Raw genomic sequence first — 23212 nt, 5'->3', positions numbered from 1 at the left:
TCTTTTATGATCTGCTGGATCTTATCCTAAGGTGTAGTTGTCCCCTGTTTGCCATATCTCTTTCTTCCCTCATGTGTCTATAGTATTAGCTTATGAAGTATTTGGGGGTCTGAAAACCCAGGCTAGGAGGATTTCTCATGGAACCCAAATTCTTTCTTAGTCCACTTTTCTAACTAAAATAGTAATCCTTATTAATAAACTAATCTTGCAACTAGGCTTTTTACAATGTTTTTAACTGCTGTGAACTTCTTATTTTTTTATTTTTTTATTTTTGTAATTAAATTTTGATGTACAAATGAACTAAAGACAACGTGCAACAAACCAACACCAGAAGGAAAATGATCCCCATAGATACTGTACTGGGGAATTTGCAGAGCATACAAAATGCGGCCCAGTTATAGTGCCTGAGGAACACCTCCAGGTAATCAAACCTACTCCTAGCAGTGTTTTTACTCTTTAGGATGAACTGAGAAATGGAGATTTTCAATCTGTGTCACCAAGAAATTTTTATAGACTTAAGTTTGAAAGCTTTATTCTTCATTACCAAAAGTATTTTAGTTAGCTGATTTTATTCTTTCATTGGTTTTCGTATTAATTTGATAATATCTTCTTTAATTTTTTTTCTTTTTTCCATTTATCTTATCTCTGGGACTGCTGAATCATTTCAGCTTAGAACTTTGTCTTCCAAAATATCTTTTTTTTTTTAAGTTTATTTATTTTGAGAGACAGAGTGCAAGCAGGGGAGGGGCAGAAAGAGAGGGAGAGAGAAAGAATGCCAAGCAGGCTCCACACTGTCAGCACAGAGCCCCATGAGGGGCTCCAGCCCATGAACCATGAGATCATGACCTGAGCTGAAACCAAGAGTCGGATGCTTAACTGACTGAGCCACCCAGGTGCCCATGTCTTCCAAAATATCATCTAGGAGGTATATACCTTAGTATTTTTGCAGGGCAATTTGACATTAGCTCTTAAAATAAAAAATATGTATGATATGCTTCAACCCAATTCAGAAACATATTCCATAAAAATACTTATAACTGTGCAATGTATATTCAAAGATATTTTTTACAAAATTATAAATATGCCTATATTGGTATTAAATTATGGTATAATTCTGTAATGGAGTACTATGCAACTGTTAAAGAATGAAGCAGATCTCTGTAGACTTGAAAAGATATTTACGCTCTTAAATGGAAAAAAATGTTATAAGTCAGTATGTGTAGTTAACCTATTTTATTTAAGAATTATAGTCAATTTAACACAGTAAAACTGAAATAAAAACATTAAAAACAAAGTGTATGTACATATATAATAAAAAATTAAAGAACTAAAGAATGTGGAAACATACTAAAATATTAATGGTTTTCTTTATGAATTGGATTGTTTGGGGCTTTTCTTTGAAGAATTATATATTTTTATAATCTGATTTTTCACATTAAACATATTACTTATCAGGATGAAGATAAAAAATTTAAATGTGTATACAAGAAAACCAATTTATTATACATATGCATTTGAAAATATGATTATTGGGTGCCTGGGTGCTCAGTCAGTTAAGTATCTGACTTTGGCTCAGGTCACGATCTCATGGTTTGTGAGTTCGAGCCCCTTGTCAGGCTCTGTGCTGACAGCTCAGAGCCTGGAGCCTGCTTCAGATTCTGTGTCTCCCTCTCTCCCTGCCCCTCTCCATTCAACGCTCTCTCTTTCTCTCTCAAAAATAAATAAACATTTGGGGTGCCTGAATGGCTCAGTCAGTTGGGCGTCCAACTTCGACTCAGGTCATTATCTCACAGTCTATGAGTTCGAGCCCCTCATGGGGCTCTGTGCTAACAGCTCAGAGCTTGGAGCCTGCTTCGGATTCTGTGTCTCCCTCTCTCTGTGCCCCTCCCCCACTCATGCTCTGTCTCTCTCTCTCAAAAAGTAAACGTTGAAAGAAAATTTTTTTTGAAGTTAGTATGAAAATATGATTATTGATATAGCTGTTTTTCTCTGTTGAACTGTGTTCTCTAGCTACTTCCAGAAATGAATGTGTTACTGAACATTTAGCTAGTAACTAAAATTAAGCATATGTTTAACTCAAGTTTACTTTGTAATTTTTTATTAAGTTTTTTGAAGCTCAGTAAGGCTTTTTGGACCCCTATATTTTGGCACTAATACAACTAACTTATTCAGCTTTCATTTCTTTTCTCAAATTTCTTCAGTGTAAAATGTTTTAAGGACATGTTTGAAAATTAAAACAACTTCTTAATTACATATCCAGCCTTTTTCCCAAGAAATTTAGAGACATTTTAAGACACAATTCTTTGCTTTTTTTCTAAGGTATTTTTGTTTGTTTTTAATTCTCTTGGCTTTTCCAAATTCTGCTACTTATCTTCTTGGGGGTGGCGGGGGGAGAGCCTGATTAAAAAAAAATTTTTTTTTTTTAAATTTAGTTTATTTTTGAGAGAGAGAGAGACAGAACATGAGCAGAGGAGGGGCAGAGAGGGAAACACGGAATCAGAAGCAGGCTCCAGGCTCTGAGCCATCAGCACAGAGCCTGTGATTTTTTTTTTTTTTTTTAATGCATGAGTGATCATGGAAAAGAATGCTTAAAAATCACAATTTTTTGTTTTTAAAGAATTTTTTCAAGTTTATTTATTTATTTTGAGAGAGACAGTAAGCAGGGCAGGGACAGAGAGAGAGGGAGACAGGATCTGAAGCAGGCTCTGTGCTAACAGCAGAGAGCCCAGTGCTGGGCTCAAACTCATGAACCCTAAGATCACGACCTGAGCTAAAGTCAGATGCTCAACTGACTGAGTCATACAGGCACTGCTAAAGATCATAACTTTATGTAACATCAACTTTAATAGGTTAAAGTAATTATAAATAGATGTGTTAGAGACATAAGAGTAGACAATGTAATAAAATGGGGATTTTTTTTTCTTTATAAGCATCACTTACACCTAAGAAAACCCCCACAATTCACTGATTTTTTTTTATTTATAAATTTGGAAATTATAATTGTTTAGAACTTTGAGAGAAGTTTTCTAAAAAGCAGATGTTACAAGGGCACAGAATTGATTAGAAAACTAGAAATTAAGGGTAATGTTGAGGTGACTTTACCTTTAAACTCATCTTTAAAAGGTAAAGATGACTAACTTTTTGTTTGTATTATATGAATTTTTAACTAATTACTTTATAATAGAAAATATATTTCCATAGATAAAATGTTTTTATTAGTTAATTTTGAAATAACTATACATTTACAGGAAGTTGAAAAAAAAAAGTACAAGGAAGTCCATTGTAATTGTCAGTTAGTTTCAAAGTTTAAAACTTTTTCTGTCTTTTTTTGTGTCCAGGTTGGCTGTCCTTTATAAATAACAGTTGTTTTAATTAACATTATGGATTAGATTATGTTTATTATATGTAGATTATAATCATTTTACATAAAGTAGAAATTTTAGTGAAGCAAATTCAAAATTAGAGATAGGAACTGAGTAGAGGGAGGAATGGATTTGGCAAAAGTTGAGGGATAATAAATAAAAGTTAAATCATATGAATTTAGAGTCTGGATTCACTATACATTAAAAGTCCCTACAGCTAATCTTGTCTCTGGTCTGATTTTCTTTTGCTTGCCATGGCGCAGAGATGCAGGGTCTGCCGTGGGGGTAAGTGGTCCTGTTTAGCAGTAGGTGTGCAAGACCAAGAAGGCGTCCGGGATGCAGACTTTGTTCTATATGTTGGTGCTCTGGCCACCGAGAGGTGCAGCCGTGAAAACATCATCTCTTATGCAGCCTATTGTCAGCAGGAAGCAAAAATGGACAGGTAAACTTTCCCCAGAGACTTATTCTCTAAGACCTAATTATGGAAACTCTTAACACAGGTTCTAAGTGTTAAGAGTACAAGAAGTTTGCATTTTCCAGATTGCCTCCAATAATAAGAAACTGTACAGCGCTTGGATGGGGGAGTGGGGAGAAAATGTCAGGTGATAGAACTATTATTCATATAGTAATGTCAGTACCAACTCTAAAGAAAAAGTATTGTCCAGAGAATTTTCTTTGGAAGTAAATAGCTCTCTAAGGAAACAATTTGAATTTTAATTTTAGCACTTCTGTGCTAAAATAAGTATTTATCTAATTGTCCTATAATTTGCCATGTCCTTCACTTAGATAAATTATCACTTAAAAAATTTAGAGGCCTCTTATTTATTTCCAAAAGATTTTTAAAAATTTTCCAAGTGAAGCAGGCTTGAAATGAAATGTTATTATATATGTAGAAGGTTGCCTGTCACACTCCAGACAAATCAAAGGCAGTAGAAATTGTCGTATGTCAGAATAGATTGTAACATTCTCAAATTTAGGAGAATTAACGTGACCATTTCATATGTACATAGGACCATTGCTGAGGTCTTGAAGGTTCCTCTATCTATCAAGACTAGCTGACTTTATGGGGCGCCTGGGTGGCGCAGTCGGTTAAGCGTCCGACTTCAGCCAGGTCACGATCTCGCGGTCCGTGAGTTCGAGCCCCGCGTCAGGCTCTGGGCTGATGGCTCGGAGCCTGGAGCCTGTTTCCGATTCTGTGTCTCCCTCTCTCTCTGACCCTCCCCCGTTCATGCTCTGTCTCTCTCTGTCCCAAAAATAAATTAAAAACGTTGAAAAAAAAAATTAAAAAAAAAAAAAAAAAAAGACTAGCTGACTTTAAAGAACTGTTTGACTTCTATTGATGTGTATTCATTTAAGGAAAAAAATGAAATTATTAGTTGAACCAAGTAGGCAATACAAAGGAAACACTGGTATATGCTACAGAATTATACTGTCAGTCCCAAAGGTGGTAAAGAGGTCAAAATGAGCATCATGGATTATGAGGAACAGTCTATTACCATGATGCTGTGTAACTGATGATCTGAAATCTAAAAAATCATTAGCTTCTAAGTGTTGGGAAAGCTTAGAGTCAAATGATTGAGTAAAGTGCTATGTTTTTGCATATATATATATGTATATATATATACACATACCAGTGTTTATAAAAATACATGTGTTTAATAGAGTTCCTTTTTTCCTGAGAAGGTACAATTAAACTTATGATATTTTAAAATTAACAGTGTCTCAGTATGTCTCAGGAAATGTGGTATTTTGAAGTGCTAAATGAATGATAAATTAAGTTACTTCATAAAATGAGATACTTTCTTAACGTAGATGTCTTTGTGAAATAATCCTTCATAATGGTGGTGCTGCAAAATAGTGGTTATCTTAATTTGAACTAAACTGTATGGATTGTGAACACACATACACACACATACACAATCTCATTTTCAAAATACTGTTGAGCTTCAAAGAATATTGTAAAACAATGTACATAATATGATTACATGTTTAAGTGTGTGTGTGTGTGTGTGTGTGTGTGTGTGTGTGTGTGTATTACACATACTTGAATGTGCTAAGGAAAAAGAAATAATTACAATTGCCAACCATCCCAGTTTGGCCAAGACTTCCGTGTCTGAAAATCCTGGGAAACCCTTCAGTTCTGGGCAAATTGTTAGTAGCAGTTACCTCTGTAGGGGGGTAGGTTGTAAACTGGAATTTTCATGTTTTTCTTTATACATATCTATGTTATTTGGATATATAACTTTTTACAATGAACTTTTACTACTTTTCTTAAAAGACACATTAAAGTGAACCTTATGTATTAGGAAGGGAATGGCTTCCTTTGGAAAATGGGGACAGGAATATAAAATCCCAGGTTGAGATGGGTCTGGAGTAGTTCATCTCCTTTCAGCATCTGACAATGCTGAAAACACCTAAAGTATCTAGTTGTCTTTTGGTGAGAGAATCCAGCACAGGAATCTTCACACAGATGAGAATCCCATAACCTAATTTCATATTTCAGGTTTTTTTGCACTGCTGTTATGTTTTCTTAAAGCACTTTAGCTTTTGGTTCACATTTGGTATAAATGAGTAACTAAAAGAGTAAATGTTCTTTGTATCAGTGAAATTGAAGCTACTCATATATCTGGGAAAAGAATTGTTTTTTTCTGAGGAGCATGTTGATGTTGGAAGAAAGAGCAGTATCTGCAGTTGTTCTTTCTTAATCTTTTTGATGAAAGAGAAACGTTCCTTCAAAACTGCCATATTAATTCATTCAAAGAATACTTGAATGCCTAATATGGTGTTTGCAGACTAAGTGAACAAAATAGACCCATGTACCTGCCTCATTCATGGAACATAGGAATTACAGAGGCAGGCAGATATTAAATATACTTAGAAATAAATGTGATTTCAAAATAGGATCAATACTTTATAGGGAAAAAAAGGGTGCTATAGCATAAAAGAGAACAAAGGGGGAAACGTAATTTAGATTAATTAAGCACAGATGGCCTCTTGGAAAGAGTGAAACTTTAGGTGTAACCTGAACATTGATGGGCTTCAGCCAGATAAAGAGTTTGAGGAAGACTTATGTTAGGAAAAATCCATGTGTGCCTGTTGTTTAGTAGAAGCCACTTCAGTGGACGCTGTTTTTGAAGATGAGAACTAAAGGAAATGCATTGGAGAGGCAGACAGGGATGTTTTATTCTAAATGCTGTAGGAAGTCCCTGATGGGTTTTAAGCCTGGCAGTGATATCCATTTTATATTTTAGAGGTCACTGTGGCAATGTTTTGGTAAGTGAATTATTTTCTGAGTGTAAGTCTGTTGTTTTCAAGTATGAACAAAATATACCATATGTTTTTTACTTAAGGCAAATGTTACTTTGTATAAGGTGATTACATTTTGGTGAGTTTTTGGTATTTCTGTGATAAAATGTTGAGGTAGTGGTGGGAGAAAGGACTTTGGAGTCCTTACTGTTGTCTGTTTGCCACAGCTTTTGAAAGACAGGTAGGTACATGGTGTAACTAACTGAATTATATTGGGTACTAGTCAGGTCTTGGACTCTCAGGTTCTAGGCTCAGAAAGTGATAGAACTGTATAGATTCTAGAAAGTATAGAATATGAAAGAAGATGATGGGAAGATAAAAAGTCTGTATGTGAATGAAGGTAGTGTTCAGGCAGAGAAAGGGAATAGCAAGATGGGCATAAGAAGGTTGAACAACCTGAATGATGTGCTTATTATCCTATTGTATACCTAGTGTCCCTCGCCACCTACCTGCTCATCCCATGTGCCTATAAATGTAGTGAAATGCTGAAATCAGATATGGATTTTGCAAGTAAAACATGTTAGAATTTAAGTTTTTCAGTCCATTCTTATCTTTTGGTATATGTTGACATATTTTACAAGTTCACATTTAAGTGTACATTAACTTTACTTTTGTGAGGACAGGTGCTAATTGGCCACACCATAGGAAAACAAAGGTATATGTCTTGAAAGTATAAGATAGTGAGTTAGATATTATGGTATAAAATGATATTTGATATTTAGCAAAGATTTTTCTGACCTGGTCAGTTTTTTGTTTTTTGGTGTTTTTTTTTTTTAGAAAAGTATAAGTTAGTAAATATAATACTGATTTTTCTGGAATATAATAAAAAATTCAATGTCTATTTTAACAGGCCAATAGCAGGATATGCTAACCTGTGTCCAAATATGATCTCTACCCAGCCTCAGGAGTTTATTGGGATGCTGTCCACAGTAAAACATGAGATTATTCATGCCCTGGTAAATTTTGCTGTTAATTACTGTTCTTTCCTTCATGCATTAATTTTCTGTTTATTATGCTGTTATTTTGATATATACGTTAAATTTTGGATTCTTAGATTTATGTCAGTAAAACCTAGATGACTAGGTCTCTGGTAATAGGATTATTGAGAAAATGATTACTGTTCTTAAGAAAAAAACTTAGTGGGGCGCCTGGGTGGCTCAGTAGGTTAAGCGTCCGACTTCAGCTCAGGTCATGATCTCACGGTCCGTGAATTCGAGCCCCGCATCGGGCTCTGTGCTGTCAGTTCCGAGCCTGGAGCTTGCTTCGGATTCTGTGTCTCCCTCGCTCTCTGCCCCTCCCCCACTCACGCTCTGTCTCTGTATCAAAAAATGAATAAACGTTAAAAAAAATTAAAAAAAAACCAACTTAGTAATTTAGAAAAATTCACTTTCCTGTAAAGTGATAACTGATATGCTAATTCTAGATCTTACTGCAGAGGTCTGATTTCAAAAGTCCTCTCGGTCTGCTTAGACTTTCTAAAATTTACATACACTGATTCAGAACCCCTCCTTCCTTTTCCCCAATTTGTCCAAAATAGTGAACTTTTATAATATATCTGGGAAATTAAAAAGTTATCTAAAACCCTAGGAAATGGTTTCTTGATGCCATTTATGTATTTAGAAAATAGATGGCAGTAAAATGCAGTGATTGAGAGACAATAGATCACACAGATTTAGGGGTGTGAGTCTTCTTAGCTCTACCACTAAAAATATTTAGGATCTTATGCAAATTATTTAGCTTCATAAGCCTCAGTTTCATCTGTTAAAATGAAGAGAACAGTAGTACATAGTACAGTGGAGTTTTTTCTTGGAGATTAAGACAAAACAGAAATCCTATAGCACCATGCTGTATATAGTAAGGTATAATAAAATTAGTGGCAGTTATCTATTAGTCTTTTTTTAAATTTATTTATTTTTGAGAGAGAGAAAGAGAGAGTGTGTGTGTGCAGGGAAGAAGGGGACAGAGAGAGAGAGTCCCAAGCAGGCTCCACTCTGTCTGTGGAGCCTGACATGGGGCCTGAACTCACAAACCATGAGATAATGACCTGAGCCAAAATCAAGAGGCAGATGCTTAATTGACTGAGCCACCCAAGCACCCTTATTTATTAGTCTTAGTGAGCTATCATGTATGACTTTAATATGCAAGCCTCAGTCTTTAAATCAACAAATACATTACATAACTCACTGAAACACCTATGTAACCAGACATTTATATCCTTCAAGTAAGAATATTCTAAAATGAATTCTCTGTTTTTCTTTTATTTTTTAAAAAAGTAAGCTGAACCTGCTAATTGAGGTGAAACAAGACTCATTCTTCCTAAGAGCTAAAAACTATAGATACTTGATGTTGAGAGAACCAGAGAGAAACAGCAGATTTTAAATGTGGTATATAAATGAACATGAATGCAGAGATCCCAGGCATGAGATAAATTAGGTTATGAACAGGCAATTCAGAAAAGAAAAAAAAACAGTTGGCTGAGTCATGTATAAGAAGGTATTCAGACTTACTTTAGCAGTCAGAGGGTCTCAAAGCTAGATACCATTGACTATAAAAGAATGCATGAAAGTTATGTACATTGGGACACCTGAGTGGCTCAGTCAGTTAAGTATCTGACTCTTGATTTCAGCTCTAGTCATGATCTCACATTTCGGTTCGTAGGATCGAGTCCTGGCTTGGGCTCTGCACTGACAGTGGGATTCTCTCTCTCTCACTCTTTCTCTCTGCCCCTCCGTCTCTCTCCCTCCCCGCCACCTCAAATAAACATTTAAAAAAAAGAAAGTTATACACGGTGACTTCAAGGTGTAGTGGTTACCTCTGGGAAAAGAAGGAGGAGAAAGGATTAGGTAATGGAGCTTCAGTAATATTTACTCTGCAGTGTTTTATTTCTTAAAAGTTTGCCGAAAATATGGTAAACTAACATCTTAAATAGCCTTAAAGAGGATACATAAGTTTCTGTTATGGATTTTTTTTTTACTTTTTATATATTTGAATTATTTTAAAAACTGTAAAAACCTAAGAAATTTTAAATACTAACTTAAGTCTCAAAGCCTATCCTGGAAGATGGTAAGAATTAAATGTTTAACACAGATTCCCCATAAAGTTTTGTATGTTCATAACTATCAGTTACACTTACCTGTGGTGCTTTGAATACCAAATAAACCTTCTGAAATGTGAGTGCTTAGAAAAATGTTCAAGCTGATACAGTGGGAAAAAATGTATATTTAGAATATTATAAAGGATGAGGCAAATTACACTATTTTAAGCTTTGTATAACTTCAGTGAATTGTATATTGAAAGCTATTTCGATTTTCTTAGCTGACTCAATTAAGTGTCCTTTGCATCTTCAGAGATTAAAAAAGAAGAAGAAATTCAGGAATAAAAGAATAACCTGGATTCCATTAATCATTTTGGCAAGCTTTGAATGACACAGAGGCCACAGTTGTGTAAGCAAAGAAATTTGCCAAAGAAATTGATTAATTAAGTGATCGTTTCTGATTGTTAGTTATTTGGATATGAGCTATAGCATATTCTCAATGTATGAAACATACATAAAGAAGTAGTCACATAAGTGTTTTGTTTTAGGTATTAGATTAGGAAAGAGCAAGAAAAGAAATCTCACTAATGAAATAGATATCAAATGGCAATAATTTTTTTTTTTTTTTTGCCTATTTTCTCATCTATTTTGGGAGGTGAAGGATAGAGAACAGGAATTTTAATACCTTTATGTGAAGTATCCATTATCTTATTAAAATTAAATTAAAGACTTAAAAATAGTATTTAATTCAGTAATTTAGAATGATTGATAGCAATACCTTCTTCTTGAATGTGGTAATGCTTTATAAGTTAAATTGTTTTACTTATTTGTATATATTGTAAAGAACAAAATAATTGAGGGAAATTTCCAGTCTTTCCATGTATACATAAAATGTATTCATTTTTATTAATGAAATGTTATCCACATATAATTTAGATAATTCCAAGGCATAACGGTGCTTTAGCATCATTTATTAACAAAATTATAAACTCCTTTTTAAGTTTCTTGAACATTGAAGGAATGTTTAATTAGTGGTTCTGAAAAAAATAGTATTTAAATTGTGACTATAAACGTAACAAATTCATATTGTAAAAAAATTAGGGGAATATGAGTTATTTTATACATTACCCTACCATCAGAAGAACCACAGTTAACATTTTGATATATGTTTCCATTATTTTTTTCCTAAGTGTACATACACACATGCACACACACTTCCAGTCTTTTTAAGTACAAATATGTATTAGTGTGTGTACTTTTGGATCAAAGACTGAATTTTTTGAGTGCTCTTAGGGAGCACACTTGATTGTCCACCTCCTACTTCTAAACTGTATTGTCAGTTGTTCTCAATGGTAATATACCCTGGGTGCAATTATAGAGTTTATGTAATGAGTTCATGTGAAGAGGATCGACTGTGGTAAATATATTCTTAAACAAATTTCTTATTTATGCCAGTACCAAAGAATGTTGTCACTATTACTTTGGATTTCTTAACTTACAATTCCTTCAAGTAATTGAAATTTAAAATTCATTAGATGGAATACTTAATTTTTTTCCAATTCCAATATATGACATATTTCAGTAGAAGTATTGGCTGGGTGCTTTTACAAGGTTATATGAGTGTTCTCTTTTGATAGCACCATGTTATGATGTATATAGTCAGACTTGATATTTTTCACTCTGAGACATTTTGAATTTTTTTTATAGGGTTTCTCTGCTGGCCTATTTGCATTCTACCATGATAAAGATGGAAATCCTCTAACTTCAAGATTTGCAGATGGTCTCCCACCTTTTAATTATAGGTATTTGTTATTTTTTGTTCTTGTTCTTCTCTTTTAGGAGGGTGCTAAGACTAGAATCTGAGACTCATGGCATGATAGTTGCCATAAATAATAGTGGCTTCATGGCTAGCCTAAAAAAACTATAGCTATTAAAACAGGATAAAAGAGGCCATTTAGCTTTACCCTTTCATTTTAGAGATGAAGCAGTTAAGATGCAGAAAACTTAAGTGACTTGCCCAAAGAGCCAGGAATCTTCTTGCCAGCAGAGCTCTTTTCCACCACATTGTAACTTGTGTTGCTGTACAGTATAGTCAGGCCATGGGAGAATATGAGTTGGTTATATTTTGGTTTGTTTGTTTATTAATGTTTATTTTTGAGATAGAGTATGAGTGGAGAAGGGCAGAGAGAGAGAGGGAGGGAGACACAGAATCTGAAGCAGCCTCCAGGTTCTAAGCTGTCAGCACAGAGCCGGAAGTGGGGCTCACACTCATGAACCGTGAAATGATGACCTGAGCCAAAGTCAGAAGCTTAACTGACTGAGCCATCCAGGTGCCTCTATATTTTGTTTTTTTAAATAATTATCACCTATCATGGCAATATTTACATGTAAACTGATACTGTATTTAGTACAACATATTAGCAGTGATCTAGAGGGTTAGGGCCTAAAATGAATAATACTAAGAAACACTAAAAAAAAAGTGTCAAGAATTTTTTATAGTGTATCAGTCACAGACCTGTAACCATTTGCATTCATTTATATAAAATATAAATCTCTAAGAGCATATGTCCACAAAAAGATAAGCACAAGAATGTTCACGGCAGTTTTGTTGTAGCATGGATAAATAAATTATGATATATTCATATAATTGAAAACTACAAGGCACTAAAAAAGAATATACTATTGTTACATGCAATAACATATATGAATATCACAGATCTAATGTTGAGCAAAAGAAGTCAGTCCATTTGTGTAGTTTTTAAAAAAGAGCAATGATAAAAGATGAGTGGTTTTACTAGAGGGGCCAAGCTGTTAAATGACCTACAAGTTGAGAAGTTGAGTATAGATTGGAAAGAAGCACAAGAAAACCTTCTGGGGGTGCTTATACTGTTCCATATGTTTATCAGATTAGTGGTATATGGATGTGGAATTAAAAATTAATTAATCCTGGAGTGCCTGGGTGGCTCAGTCGGTTAAGTAGCTGACTCTTGGTTTTGGCTTAGGACATGATTTTGAGGTTTGTGAGATCAAGCTCCGCTTGATCTGTGCTGACAGTGTGGAGCCTGGTTGGGATTCTCCCTCTCTCTCTGCTCCACCCTCACCTCAAAAAAAAAACATTAATTCTTATACTTCAAATTTGTTTACTTTGTATATATTTTACTTTAATTACAGAGATCTCTATTAAAATAGCTAGAATTAAATATTGAAGCAGATAATACTTTATTCATCGTATTTTTTAGAGTACATGTGAAGAAACAAATTCTAATTGGACATAGATATTTTCCTTCTTTAAATAGTTTGTGTTCATTTGGTGGTGTAGGAGGAGTCTGGTCTTTCCTAAGAATTTTGGTCTTTATGAGAAACATAAATGATGAGATAGGCATCACCTACATAGTGATGTAGTTAAGGAAGAAAGAGATACCCCCACATAAGAACTTTTGTTAAGGGACGCCTGGGTAGCTCAGTGGGTTAAGCGTCCAACTCTTGATTTCGGCTGAGGTCATGATCTCACAGTTGTGAGATTGAGCCCCATGTTGGGCTCTGTGCTGAGTGTGGGACCTGCTTGGGATTCTCTCTCTCCCTCTCTCTTCCTTCCCCACTCATGGTCCTGCTCTCTCCCCCTCCCTCCCTCTCCCTCTCTCTTCCCCTCTTCCCCCTCAGTAAATAAATAAATATTAAAAAAGAACTATTGTTAAGCTCATAATTTGCAGTACTTTCTTGTATTCAGGATATTCCTCAAAAGCAGCAAATCTTACAGTATGAATGGAGATAATAGAATGATAGGAAATTCAGTTGATAGACACATGAAGAGTTGGATTTGTCCCTAACCTATTTATTTGGAGAAACTATTTGTCTTGAAATGTAGATGATGAAGAGAATATTTGGAGTTATTAATAAGGTAAAAGCTGTTTTCTTGCTGGCTTTGATCACTATGGATGTTTAAACATTACTTTGCTATGGAGAAAGATCAAAAGAATTAAAAATAGCATCTTCAAGGCATAGATAGATGAACAGATATATGGCAACATACACACACACACACATACACACACACAAATAAAACAAAATGTTAATTGCAGAATCGAAGTGAAGATTATTAGATCTGCAGCTGTGCTCTTTGCAGTTTTGTCAACATTTTGTATGTTTAAAATTTCCGTAAAATAATAGTGGGAAAATATAGCCTCTTTCTATTCTGTTTTATTGGTGAAAATGAGAGATTCATAGGGTTGATGATTGAGGTAATCTAGGGGGAAAAAAAGCCAGAAAAAAATGATATGGATTATGGGGAAAAATCAAAATTAATGTCCATTATAAATGATGTCATTATATCCCACCAATGATATATAAATGCTTACCAGTAGTGGATATTATAGATTTTTTTTTTTTTTTTAAGGCCAATCTGAGAGTAAAAGATGGTATCTTATACTTCTAGGACTACTACTGATGTTTCAGCCATTTGAATTTCCTCTGTACTTGTATACAGCCTATTTATATCTTTTGTCCAGTCCTGGGTTATTTTTCCTTTTCTAGTGATTTTGTAAGAGTACTTTATAATTGGGGGATAGTAATCCTTTTTCATGTTCGTTGCAAATATTTGTCCCACTTAGTTATCTTATTTCGTTATAATATTTTTTTCATAGAAAAATTTAAAATTTTTATATCATTAAAGTCATCTATTTTTTCTTCTGTTGCTTGAGAAATTCCTTCCCTCCAATGATTATAAAAATATTCTCCTGTCTTCTAGTAAATTATTTCAATTTTTTACATTCATAGCTTTTATTCATTTGGAATTTATTTTTGCTTCATGTATTTTGGGGTTCTTTTGTGAGGTATATATATGTTTATAACTATTATATCTTCTGGGTGGATTGACCTTTTCATCATTATAGAACGTCCCTCTTTATTTCTACTAACAACTTTTGTTTTAAGGTCTATTTTGTCTGATACTGGTGTAGTCGTTCCAGCTCTCATTTGAGTACTGTTTGCATGGTATTATCTGTTTAATTCTTTTACATTCAACCTATGTGTGTCCTTGAGTCTGAACTGTGTTTCTTGTAGATAGAGTTGGATTATGGGGGCTGTTTTTAATGTGTTCTTCCAGTCACCCCCATTCTACCACCTCTATAGTGGCTGCCAAGTTTGCTGGTTTTTACTGTGATTGCGGGCTGTTAGTTTTCAGGGCTGCCAAGGCATGGGAAAATGCCACAAAGCTTGCAGTTCTTACTGAGATTTATCTATTTTTTAAACAATTTTTTTGTTGTTTATTTTGAGAGAAAGTGTGTATGCAAGAGCAGGGGAGGGGCAGAGAGAGAGAGGGAGAGAGAGAATCCCAAGCAGGCTCCACACCAGCAGTGAGGGGCTCGATCTCATGATCATGACTTGAGCTGAAATCAAGAGTCGGACACTTGACTGACTGAGCCTCCCAGGCACTCCTATCCTTTTTTTTCTTTTAATGCTTCCTGGATTGCTGAAAGCCTTTGTTAATTTCCAAAGTTCTGAAAAGTTGATTAGGCATTTTGCCACTTTTCTCACTGCTTTCAAGAACAGAGAATTTTCAGAGGTCTGCCATCTTTGCTGACATCTTCTCGGAATTTATTTCTGTATATGGGATGAAATAGGGATTTAACTTTTTTCTAGATGGATAACCAGTGTTACATCACAGTTAATAAATAAATTGTACTTTCCCACTAAATTAAAATGCCATTTTTTTAAAATGCTGTTTTTTGTTGTTATTAAGTTTCCTTATGTGCTTGGATATGTCTCTGGACTTGCTTTTGTTTTATCCAAAATTTGTGTTAAAAGGGAGTAATTCATCATCATCTGAGCAAAGTATTAGCTTTGTGAACTTGAGAAGTTATTTCCTCTATCTACCCTTCCATCTCTATCTGCACAATATTGATGATAATCTCATCAGGTTGTTGAAAAGATTAGAAAATGTTGTCATGTATGTTGCAGTATTTGGTATATAGTAAACTCAAATATCTTAATTGCATATTGATGTTCATAAATACTTTCACTATTTAAAGCTGTGATGAATTTGCAAAATGACTGTCTTTTATTCTTTAATTGCAGTCTTGGATTATATCAATGGAGTGATAAAGTAGTTCGAAAGGTGGAGAGATTATGGAATGTTCGAGATAATAAGATAGTTCCTCACACTGTGTATCTTCTAGTAACACCTCGTGTTGTCGTATGTATTACCCAACTTCATGTTTCATGAACCATCTACTCTTTTCATTTCTTATGGTCTTTTCTCTACTAATCATTATTGCTAAAGAACTTAAAAGTAAATTTCAGAGCCTATAATAAGGAAACTAATATAAAGGCAGTACAGTAAAGCTACAAGCCAAGAGAAATCTGAAGAAATGGAAATTTGTCAATAACTCTCATGGCTCCATTCTACTTACTGCTTTAAGCCAATGTCCCTCTACTATGATACCTCTTAGGATGACTGGTACTATTTGTATAATTGCTGATCATTTCAATACTAGTCCATAATAGTCAAGGTTGTCCAAAGAAATAGAGCCAACAAAATGTGTTGCCCAATAAACAGGGCTAGAAATGAGAGAGAGAGAAGAAAATTTATTTGAAAGAAATGGCTCGTGCAATTGTGGAGGTTTGGAGATTCCAAACTCTGATGGAGTAGGCTAGCAGGCTGGACACTCAGGGAAGAGTTGCATTTTGAGTCCAAGGGCAATAAGCTGGCAGAATTCCTTCTTGCTCAGGAAAAGTCAGTCTTTGTTCTATTAAGGCCTTCAACTGATTGGATGAGGCCTGTCTGTATTATGGAGGGTAATCTGCTTTACTTCAAGTCTACTAATTTAATTATTAATCTTACCCCAAAACACCCTTACTGAAACATTCAGAATAATGTTTGATCAAATATCTGGGCACTGTGGCCTAGCCAAGCCAATGGTTAATAAAATTAACCACTAACTAATTTACCATTTAATTATTATTAAATTAACCATTTAATTAATAAAATTAACCATTCCACCCTCTTATTTTTTAAATAAACTACCCCCAACGTAAATTCACAATCCTAGGATCAAAAGTTGCATGCTGTACTGACTGAGCCAGCCAGGTGCCCCTGCCTTGTGGATTTTTGCACTGTTCTTGGGATATTTCCTATCATTGAAAATTTCTTTAAAAAAAAAAATTTTTTTTTTGAGCGTTTATTCATTTTTGAGAGACAGAGACAGAGTGTGAGTGGGGCAGGGGCAGAGAGAGAGGGAGACACTCCAAAGCAGGTTCCAGGCTCTCAGCTGTCAGCACAGAGCCTGATGTGGGGCTCAAACTCACGAATGGAGAGATGATGACCTGAACCAAAGTCGGACACCCAACCGACTGAGCCACTCAGGGCACCCCTCCTGTCACTGGAAATTTCTAACTAAAGGATAGGAAAAACCAAATGAGCAAAATTGTATTTTAATGAAGAACTTATTTTTCTTCCAAGACTATATCTATAATAAGAGCAGTTGATCCCTTCATTGAAAACATTGTTGACATAATAGTTATAAATGGCAATCGTGTTAGTCTATAGTTTTTTTGAAATATATGTGACAAAATCTTCAAACAGAGGAAAAAATGTTAAGAGAATTTACTAGCAGAGGAATGTAATAGTATCAAAATATATTTAATTACATTAAAAACCATATTTTTAAAAGATGTTTTCACTTCTCACCAAAGTAATTCTTTAATGGCTACTTTACCATATCTATGTTATAGACTCTGCCGTTATTATGTTGTACTTTTGTAGGGTTTATTATTTTTTTTTCTGATTCTTAGGATGAAGCGCGAAAACATTTTAACTGTCCAATTCTGGAGGGAATGGAACTCGAAAATCAAGGTGGCATGGGCACTGAGCTCAACCATTGGGAAAAGCGGTTATTAGAGGTCAGTTTATTTTAAAATTTTACTAGGCGTTTTTTCTTTAATGAAAGAAATTCTTTTTTAATAAAAGTAATTTTTTTAAGTTTATGTTTTATTTTTGAGAAAGAGAGCGTGCACATGCAACCTGGGGTGGTGCAAAGAGAGAGGGAGAGAGAGAATTCCAAGCAGGCTCTGAACTGTCAGTGCAGAGCCCATCTTGGGGCCAGATATCACAAACTGTGAGATCATGAACTGAGCCAAAATCAGGTGTCGGTCCCTTAACTGAGCCCCCTAGTTGCCCCTTTTTTCTCTTAACAAGCAGTTTCTCATTAATAAGTTCCAATCAGTAGTGAGCTAGAATGAACGTTAACTGACCTCCTTGGGTTGTTTTTGTTTTGTTTGGTTAACTCCTTGCCTCTTTTTAAAACTCCAGTGTTTGATAGGCAGCCACTAAAATAAATCCTCCCCCTCTTTTCAATTTCCCTTTCTTTTCCATTAGGTGAACTCTATGTAAACCTAAAAACATTTGGTAACTTAAAGTTTCTTTTCCCCTTCAGCTCTCCAGACCCGCTTTTTAGATGTAATCACTATTTTTTTTTTAATGTTTATTTATTTTTGAGATCATACAGGTGAGAGAGGGGCAGAGAGAGGGAGATAGAGGATCCAAAGCAGGCTCTGCACTGACAGCAGCGAGCCCGATGTAGGGCTTGAACTCATGAACCACAAGATCATGACCTGAGCTGAAGTCTGATGCTCAACCAGTTGAGCCACCCAGGTGCCCCTAGATGTAATCACTATTTAAGTTTTTTTGAATATGCTTCAAGAAATGTTATGTATATGTAGAGATGCACACACTAACACACAGGTTTTTCATTAAATGAATTCATATGTTAATGAACAATTTTCCACTTCATAATATATCTTAGACATTTTTCCAAGCAGTACAGGTGCTCCTGATGTAATGGCAGTGTATGCTTTCCTAAAAAGGCTCTTTAAAATTGAACACTAAAAATAAGACTCATGGGAAAAACAAATACCATGCCACTAACAAAAGCAGTAAGTCACAATAAAGTGCTAGCTCAATTTTAAACATATTTCCAGTAAATAAACTCCTTTATTTACTCTAATATTTCTTTACCTTAAACAACAACAAAAAGCAATGGTAGTTGGAACAGAGACTAAATTGAGTAATGGGGACAAGAGCAAAATGTACAAAATTAGAATCATGCAATAAGCACTTCTAAGAGCCTCTGGCCATATTGAACCAAGTAGAAGAACATGGAGTAAATGGGTATCATGCACAGCATTCCTCTGTTGCTATCTTCAGCTGTCACAGTGTACTTTATATTTAGCTGCTGTTGCTCCATTGCACAAAATATTAAAACCCAGGGATAAGTCATTATAAACCAACATGATTCATTATATGAATGTAACAACAGTCCTGTGTTAATGAACAACTGTGTTTTAAATTTTTTATTTTATTTATGTCTTAAGATTTTATTTTTAAGTAATCTCTGCATCCAATGTGGGGCTTGAACTTATAATGCCCAGATCAAGAGTCACACATTCTACCATGAGCCAGCCAGCCACTTTAAAATTTATTATTTTAAAAATGTTGTGATGAGCACTTTATTTATATCTGTGATATCTTTCAGGAGTGGCATTTCAGTGGGTATTCTTAGGTTCAACTAAACATGCCTTCAGACTCACAAGACCTAACAAGCGTCATTGAAAAAACATTTACTTGGAAAGATACAAGACACAGCATGCCAGCATGGTAGAAGTCAGGCATTTTTTTCATGCTCCACACAACAGTCTAGGGGCTGTCATTCATGCCTCTCTCTCTGCACTCCAGCTCAAATATAGGAGCAGAAGGCCATACAAGGGGGGGGGGGGGGGTGCAAGAACCAGCCTGGCTTAGAAGTACTATGTCTCAAATAAAGACTAATATATTTATTTTTAACAGTTCCATAGACATAACTTCTAGATCTCTGTAAGTGACATCCCCATAAGAATCTGTGCACATGGGGATGTTCCAGGCTATGGCTTACCAACAGGTATTCATGTTCATTTACCAAGTCCATCATTTACTCTGATGTCCTGAGGCATCACACCACTGTTGCCTGGTGACACGGTTGACATTCCACCTTTTTTAGGTTTCTAGGAGAGCAGAACTAGGAAGTTAACTCAAGGTCAGATGTATTTACATAGAAATAGAAAAGATAGGGGTGCCTGGGTGACTCAATTTGTTAAGTGTCCAACCTTGGCTCAGGTCATGATCCTGTGGTTCGTGAGTTTGAGCCCCATGTCAGGCTCTGTGCTGACAGCTCAGAGGCTGGAGCCTGCTTCAGATTCTGTGTCTCCCTCCCTGTCTGCCCCTCGCCTGCTCATGCTCTGTCTCTCTCTGTCCCAAAAATAAACATTAAAAAAATTTTTAAAAAAGAGAAAGATAAATCCCTGGAAATGGAATTTCTAGCTCAGAGAGAGAGAGAGAGTGTGTGTGTGTGTGTGTATTTTTTTAAGCTTATATACAAGTTAGCAAAATTACAAAGGAGTGAAATTAATGCTTCTGCTGACCATTCTTATCCAGGTGACCACAAAATGATAGTGATGGAAACTTATGGAAGACACATTACACTTGTTTCTCCCATGGGACTTTTAGTTCTTTTATTTTCCTTAAGCAATTTTCCCAAGTGATTCTCTTAAGAAAACTGTAGATTGACCAGACATGAAAATTTATTTATTTTTGCAGTAGAAACGTGAGAGTATTAATTTCATTAATGGTTGCCTTTCTCTGAAATCAACTTTGTATCCTTGAACTATTTTTTTTAGTGATATTAAAGTACTTGAGGTGACCATCCAGTATTCAACATAAGGATTTGAAGAATAATCAGAGCTGCTGTAGGAATTACATGATATGAATTAAAACACTGGGTAGATAGTAGACTTTGATGGCATTTTAGGTCCCTCATGCAACTTCTTTGATCCTATGATGCTGTGATACTTGTTTTATATATTGATGTGTATTTCTGTGATCATAGTTTGAAGGTTATAAAAGCGTTTTGTTTTTTTTTTTTTTAATTAAATTCAGGTCAATATTCACCCCCTCTAATATTCTGTGGGCATCTGTCTCAACCACTCACTTTACTTTGTCTAGATATTATAATATTTTTACAGCATTTCTGCTTATGTATAGTTATTTTCATATTCATCAGAGTTCTAAATGCTGGTTGTCTGCCATTTCTGGGAAATTGTACATAATATAGTCATTTAAGGCAGAAAGCAGATTTTGCTTTAAGCTTCAGTCTTGTCATGATAGATAGATAGATAGGTAGATAGATACATAGATACATAAATAAATTAATTAATTAAGGAAGGCTTATTTATTTCACTACTTGAAGTGAATAAGTGAGCCTCTCACACTTGAGACATTTTACATATACGTCAAAGTAATCATGGAAATTATTGGGAGTTTCAAGACATCTGGCCTTCTAATTTAAAATCTTTTGATTTTCAGAATGAAGCAATGACTGGTTCTCACACCCAGAACCGAGTCTTCTCTCGAATCACTCTGGCATTAATGGAGGACACTGGGTAAGACAGCTGTAAGAATGTTATATGACATTAATATTAGCTTAAGAAAATACATTTTACATTGAAGTAAAATAAAATAGTCTTTGAATTTTATTTAGTTCTCATTACCTATAGCAATTCCATTCATTCATTCATTCAATAAATGGGGCCCTGAGGTATAGTAACGAATAGAACAGAATTCCAGGCATTATGAGATTTATTTCTAATACTTAGAGGCCATGCTAATATAAAGGAAAGACTAATCTGAACAAGTTTTTAAAATTATAAATGAAATTGATAAAGTATAGATTCCTAGTTTTTAAACTTTATTTTGAGAGAGAGCACACAAGTGCATGTGCGAGAGTTGGGAAGGGGCAAAGAGAGAGGGTGAGAAAGAATCTCAGGCAGGTTCGGTGTTGTCAGAGCAGAGCCCGAAGTGGGGCTCAATCCGACAAACCATGAGATCATGACCTGAGCTGAAATCAAGAGTCAGACACCTAATCGACTGAGCCATCCAGGCACCCCGAGAATCCTGGTTTTTTATTTAAAGCAGTAGAACTTTCTAGGGCACCTGGGTAGCTCAGTCAGTTGAGCATCCAACCCTTGATTTCAGCTCAGGTCATGATCCCAGGGTGGTGGGATCGAGTCCTTCTCAGGGAGTTCCTTGTTGGGCTCCCTGCTGAGTGTGGAGCTTGCTTGGGATCCTTTCTCTCTGCCCCTCCCCTGTTCATGGACACAACTCACACAGGCACATGCCCAAAAACACACTCTCCCTCCCTCCCTCCCTCCCTCTCTCTCTCTCTCTCTCTCTCTCTCTCTCTCAAAATAGATAAATAAACTTAAAAAAAAAAAAAAAGCAGTAGAACTTTCTGGTAAAGCTGTAGAATACTGTATTTTATTTATTTTTTTTTTTATTTTTATTATTTTTTGTTTATTCTTGAGAGAGAGAGAGAGAGAGAGAGAGCGAGCATGAGTAGGAGAGGGGCAGAGAGAGAGGGAGACAGAGTCTGAAGCAGCCTCCAGACTCTGAGCTGTCAGCAGAGAGCCTGATGTGGGGCTCTAACTCACAAACCGAGAGATCATAACCTGAGCCAAAGTCGGATCCTTAACCAACTGAGCCACCCAGGTGCTTCTATTTTAAAATTTTAATTAGAGAGCACATGTGTGCACACAAGCAGGGGAGGGGCAGAGGGGGAGAGAGAAAATCATTTTTTTTTAAGTTTATTTATTTTGAGATAGAGAGCACATGCACAAGGGTAGAGGAGGGGCAGAGAGAGAGAGAGAGAGAGAGAGAGAGAGAGAGAGAGAGAGAGAAAGAATCACAAGCAGGCTTCATGCTGTCAGTGCAGAGCCCCACTGTGGCTCAAACTCTTGAACTGTATGAGATCATGACTTGAGCTGAAATCAGCAGTCAGACACTCAACCCACTCAGCCACCCAGGTGCCTTGGAATACTGTTTTTAAATGACTCCAGTTGGAGTCTTTGTCTCTGTGGGTTCCTGAGTCCTTTTGGCAAGATTCATTAGTTGGTTTTTTGTTTTTTGTTTTTTATGTTTTATTTTTATTTATTGTGAGAAAGAGCAAAATGAGGGAGGGGCAGAGAGAGAGAAAGAGAATCCCAAGCAGGCTACATGCTAATAGCACAGAGCCCGACATAGGGCTCAATTCCTGCATGACCCATGACATTATGACCTGAGCCGAAATCAAGAGTTGAACACTTAACCGAGCCACCCAGGCGCCCCAAGTCTCATTGCTTTTTGATAGCTTCCTTCCTTACTTCCTTTTTTCTGTATAGCAGGATGTGCCAGGCTAATAAGCATACACCCTATCCTAGATTTGGGCATCAGCTAATCTTCCAAGGAGCACTAGTTCCATTTAATGGGGAATAGCTTTTAGAAACCACAACCTAGGCACTGTGTTCCTTGCTGCTAGGTTATTGGTGCTTCTCTTAGCTTTTAGTGGGCCAAGTTGGGAAATTAATATTTTTGGAAAAAAAAAAAAAAGAAAAGACTGGATTTCTTTTAGTACCATTATAACTCTTTCCCATTTATCCTTGAGCAAGCAAC

General features: G+C 35.6%; 1 protein-coding gene across 6 annotated transcripts in view; it reads left to right on the top strand.

Moving 5' to 3' along the window:
* The window catches only part of LMLN (leishmanolysin like peptidase), a 137677-nt gene that overhangs the window by 19036 nt on the left and 95429 nt on the right, over positions 1–23212 (top strand). For all 6 annotated transcript variants that reach the window (XR_008422472.1, XR_008422471.1, XR_008422473.1 and 3 more), the window contains exons 5-11: positions 307–421; positions 3626–3804; positions 7519–7624; positions 11410–11504; positions 15775–15892; positions 17491–17598; positions 21092–21168. Coding sequence is in view for 3 of the 6 variants with exons in the window: in XM_053903470.1 (XP_053759445.1) it covers positions 307–421; positions 3626–3804; positions 7519–7624; positions 11410–11504; positions 15775–15892; positions 17491–17598; positions 21092–21168 (798 nt within the window). In the remaining 3 variants the exon portion in view is untranslated. The remainder of the gene's footprint in view (positions 1–306; positions 422–3625; positions 3805–7518; positions 7625–11409; positions 11505–15774; positions 15893–17490; positions 17599–21091; positions 21169–23212) is intronic.

This window comes from Panthera pardus, unplaced genomic scaffold, assembly GCF_024362965.1.
Source record: "Panthera pardus isolate Hobbes unplaced genomic scaffold, ASM2436296v1 HiC_scaffold_16, whole genome shotgun sequence".
Classification (NCBI taxonomy): domain Eukaryota; kingdom Metazoa; phylum Chordata; class Mammalia; order Carnivora; family Felidae; genus Panthera; species Panthera pardus.
This window is presented reverse-complemented; position numbering and strand designations above follow the sequence as displayed.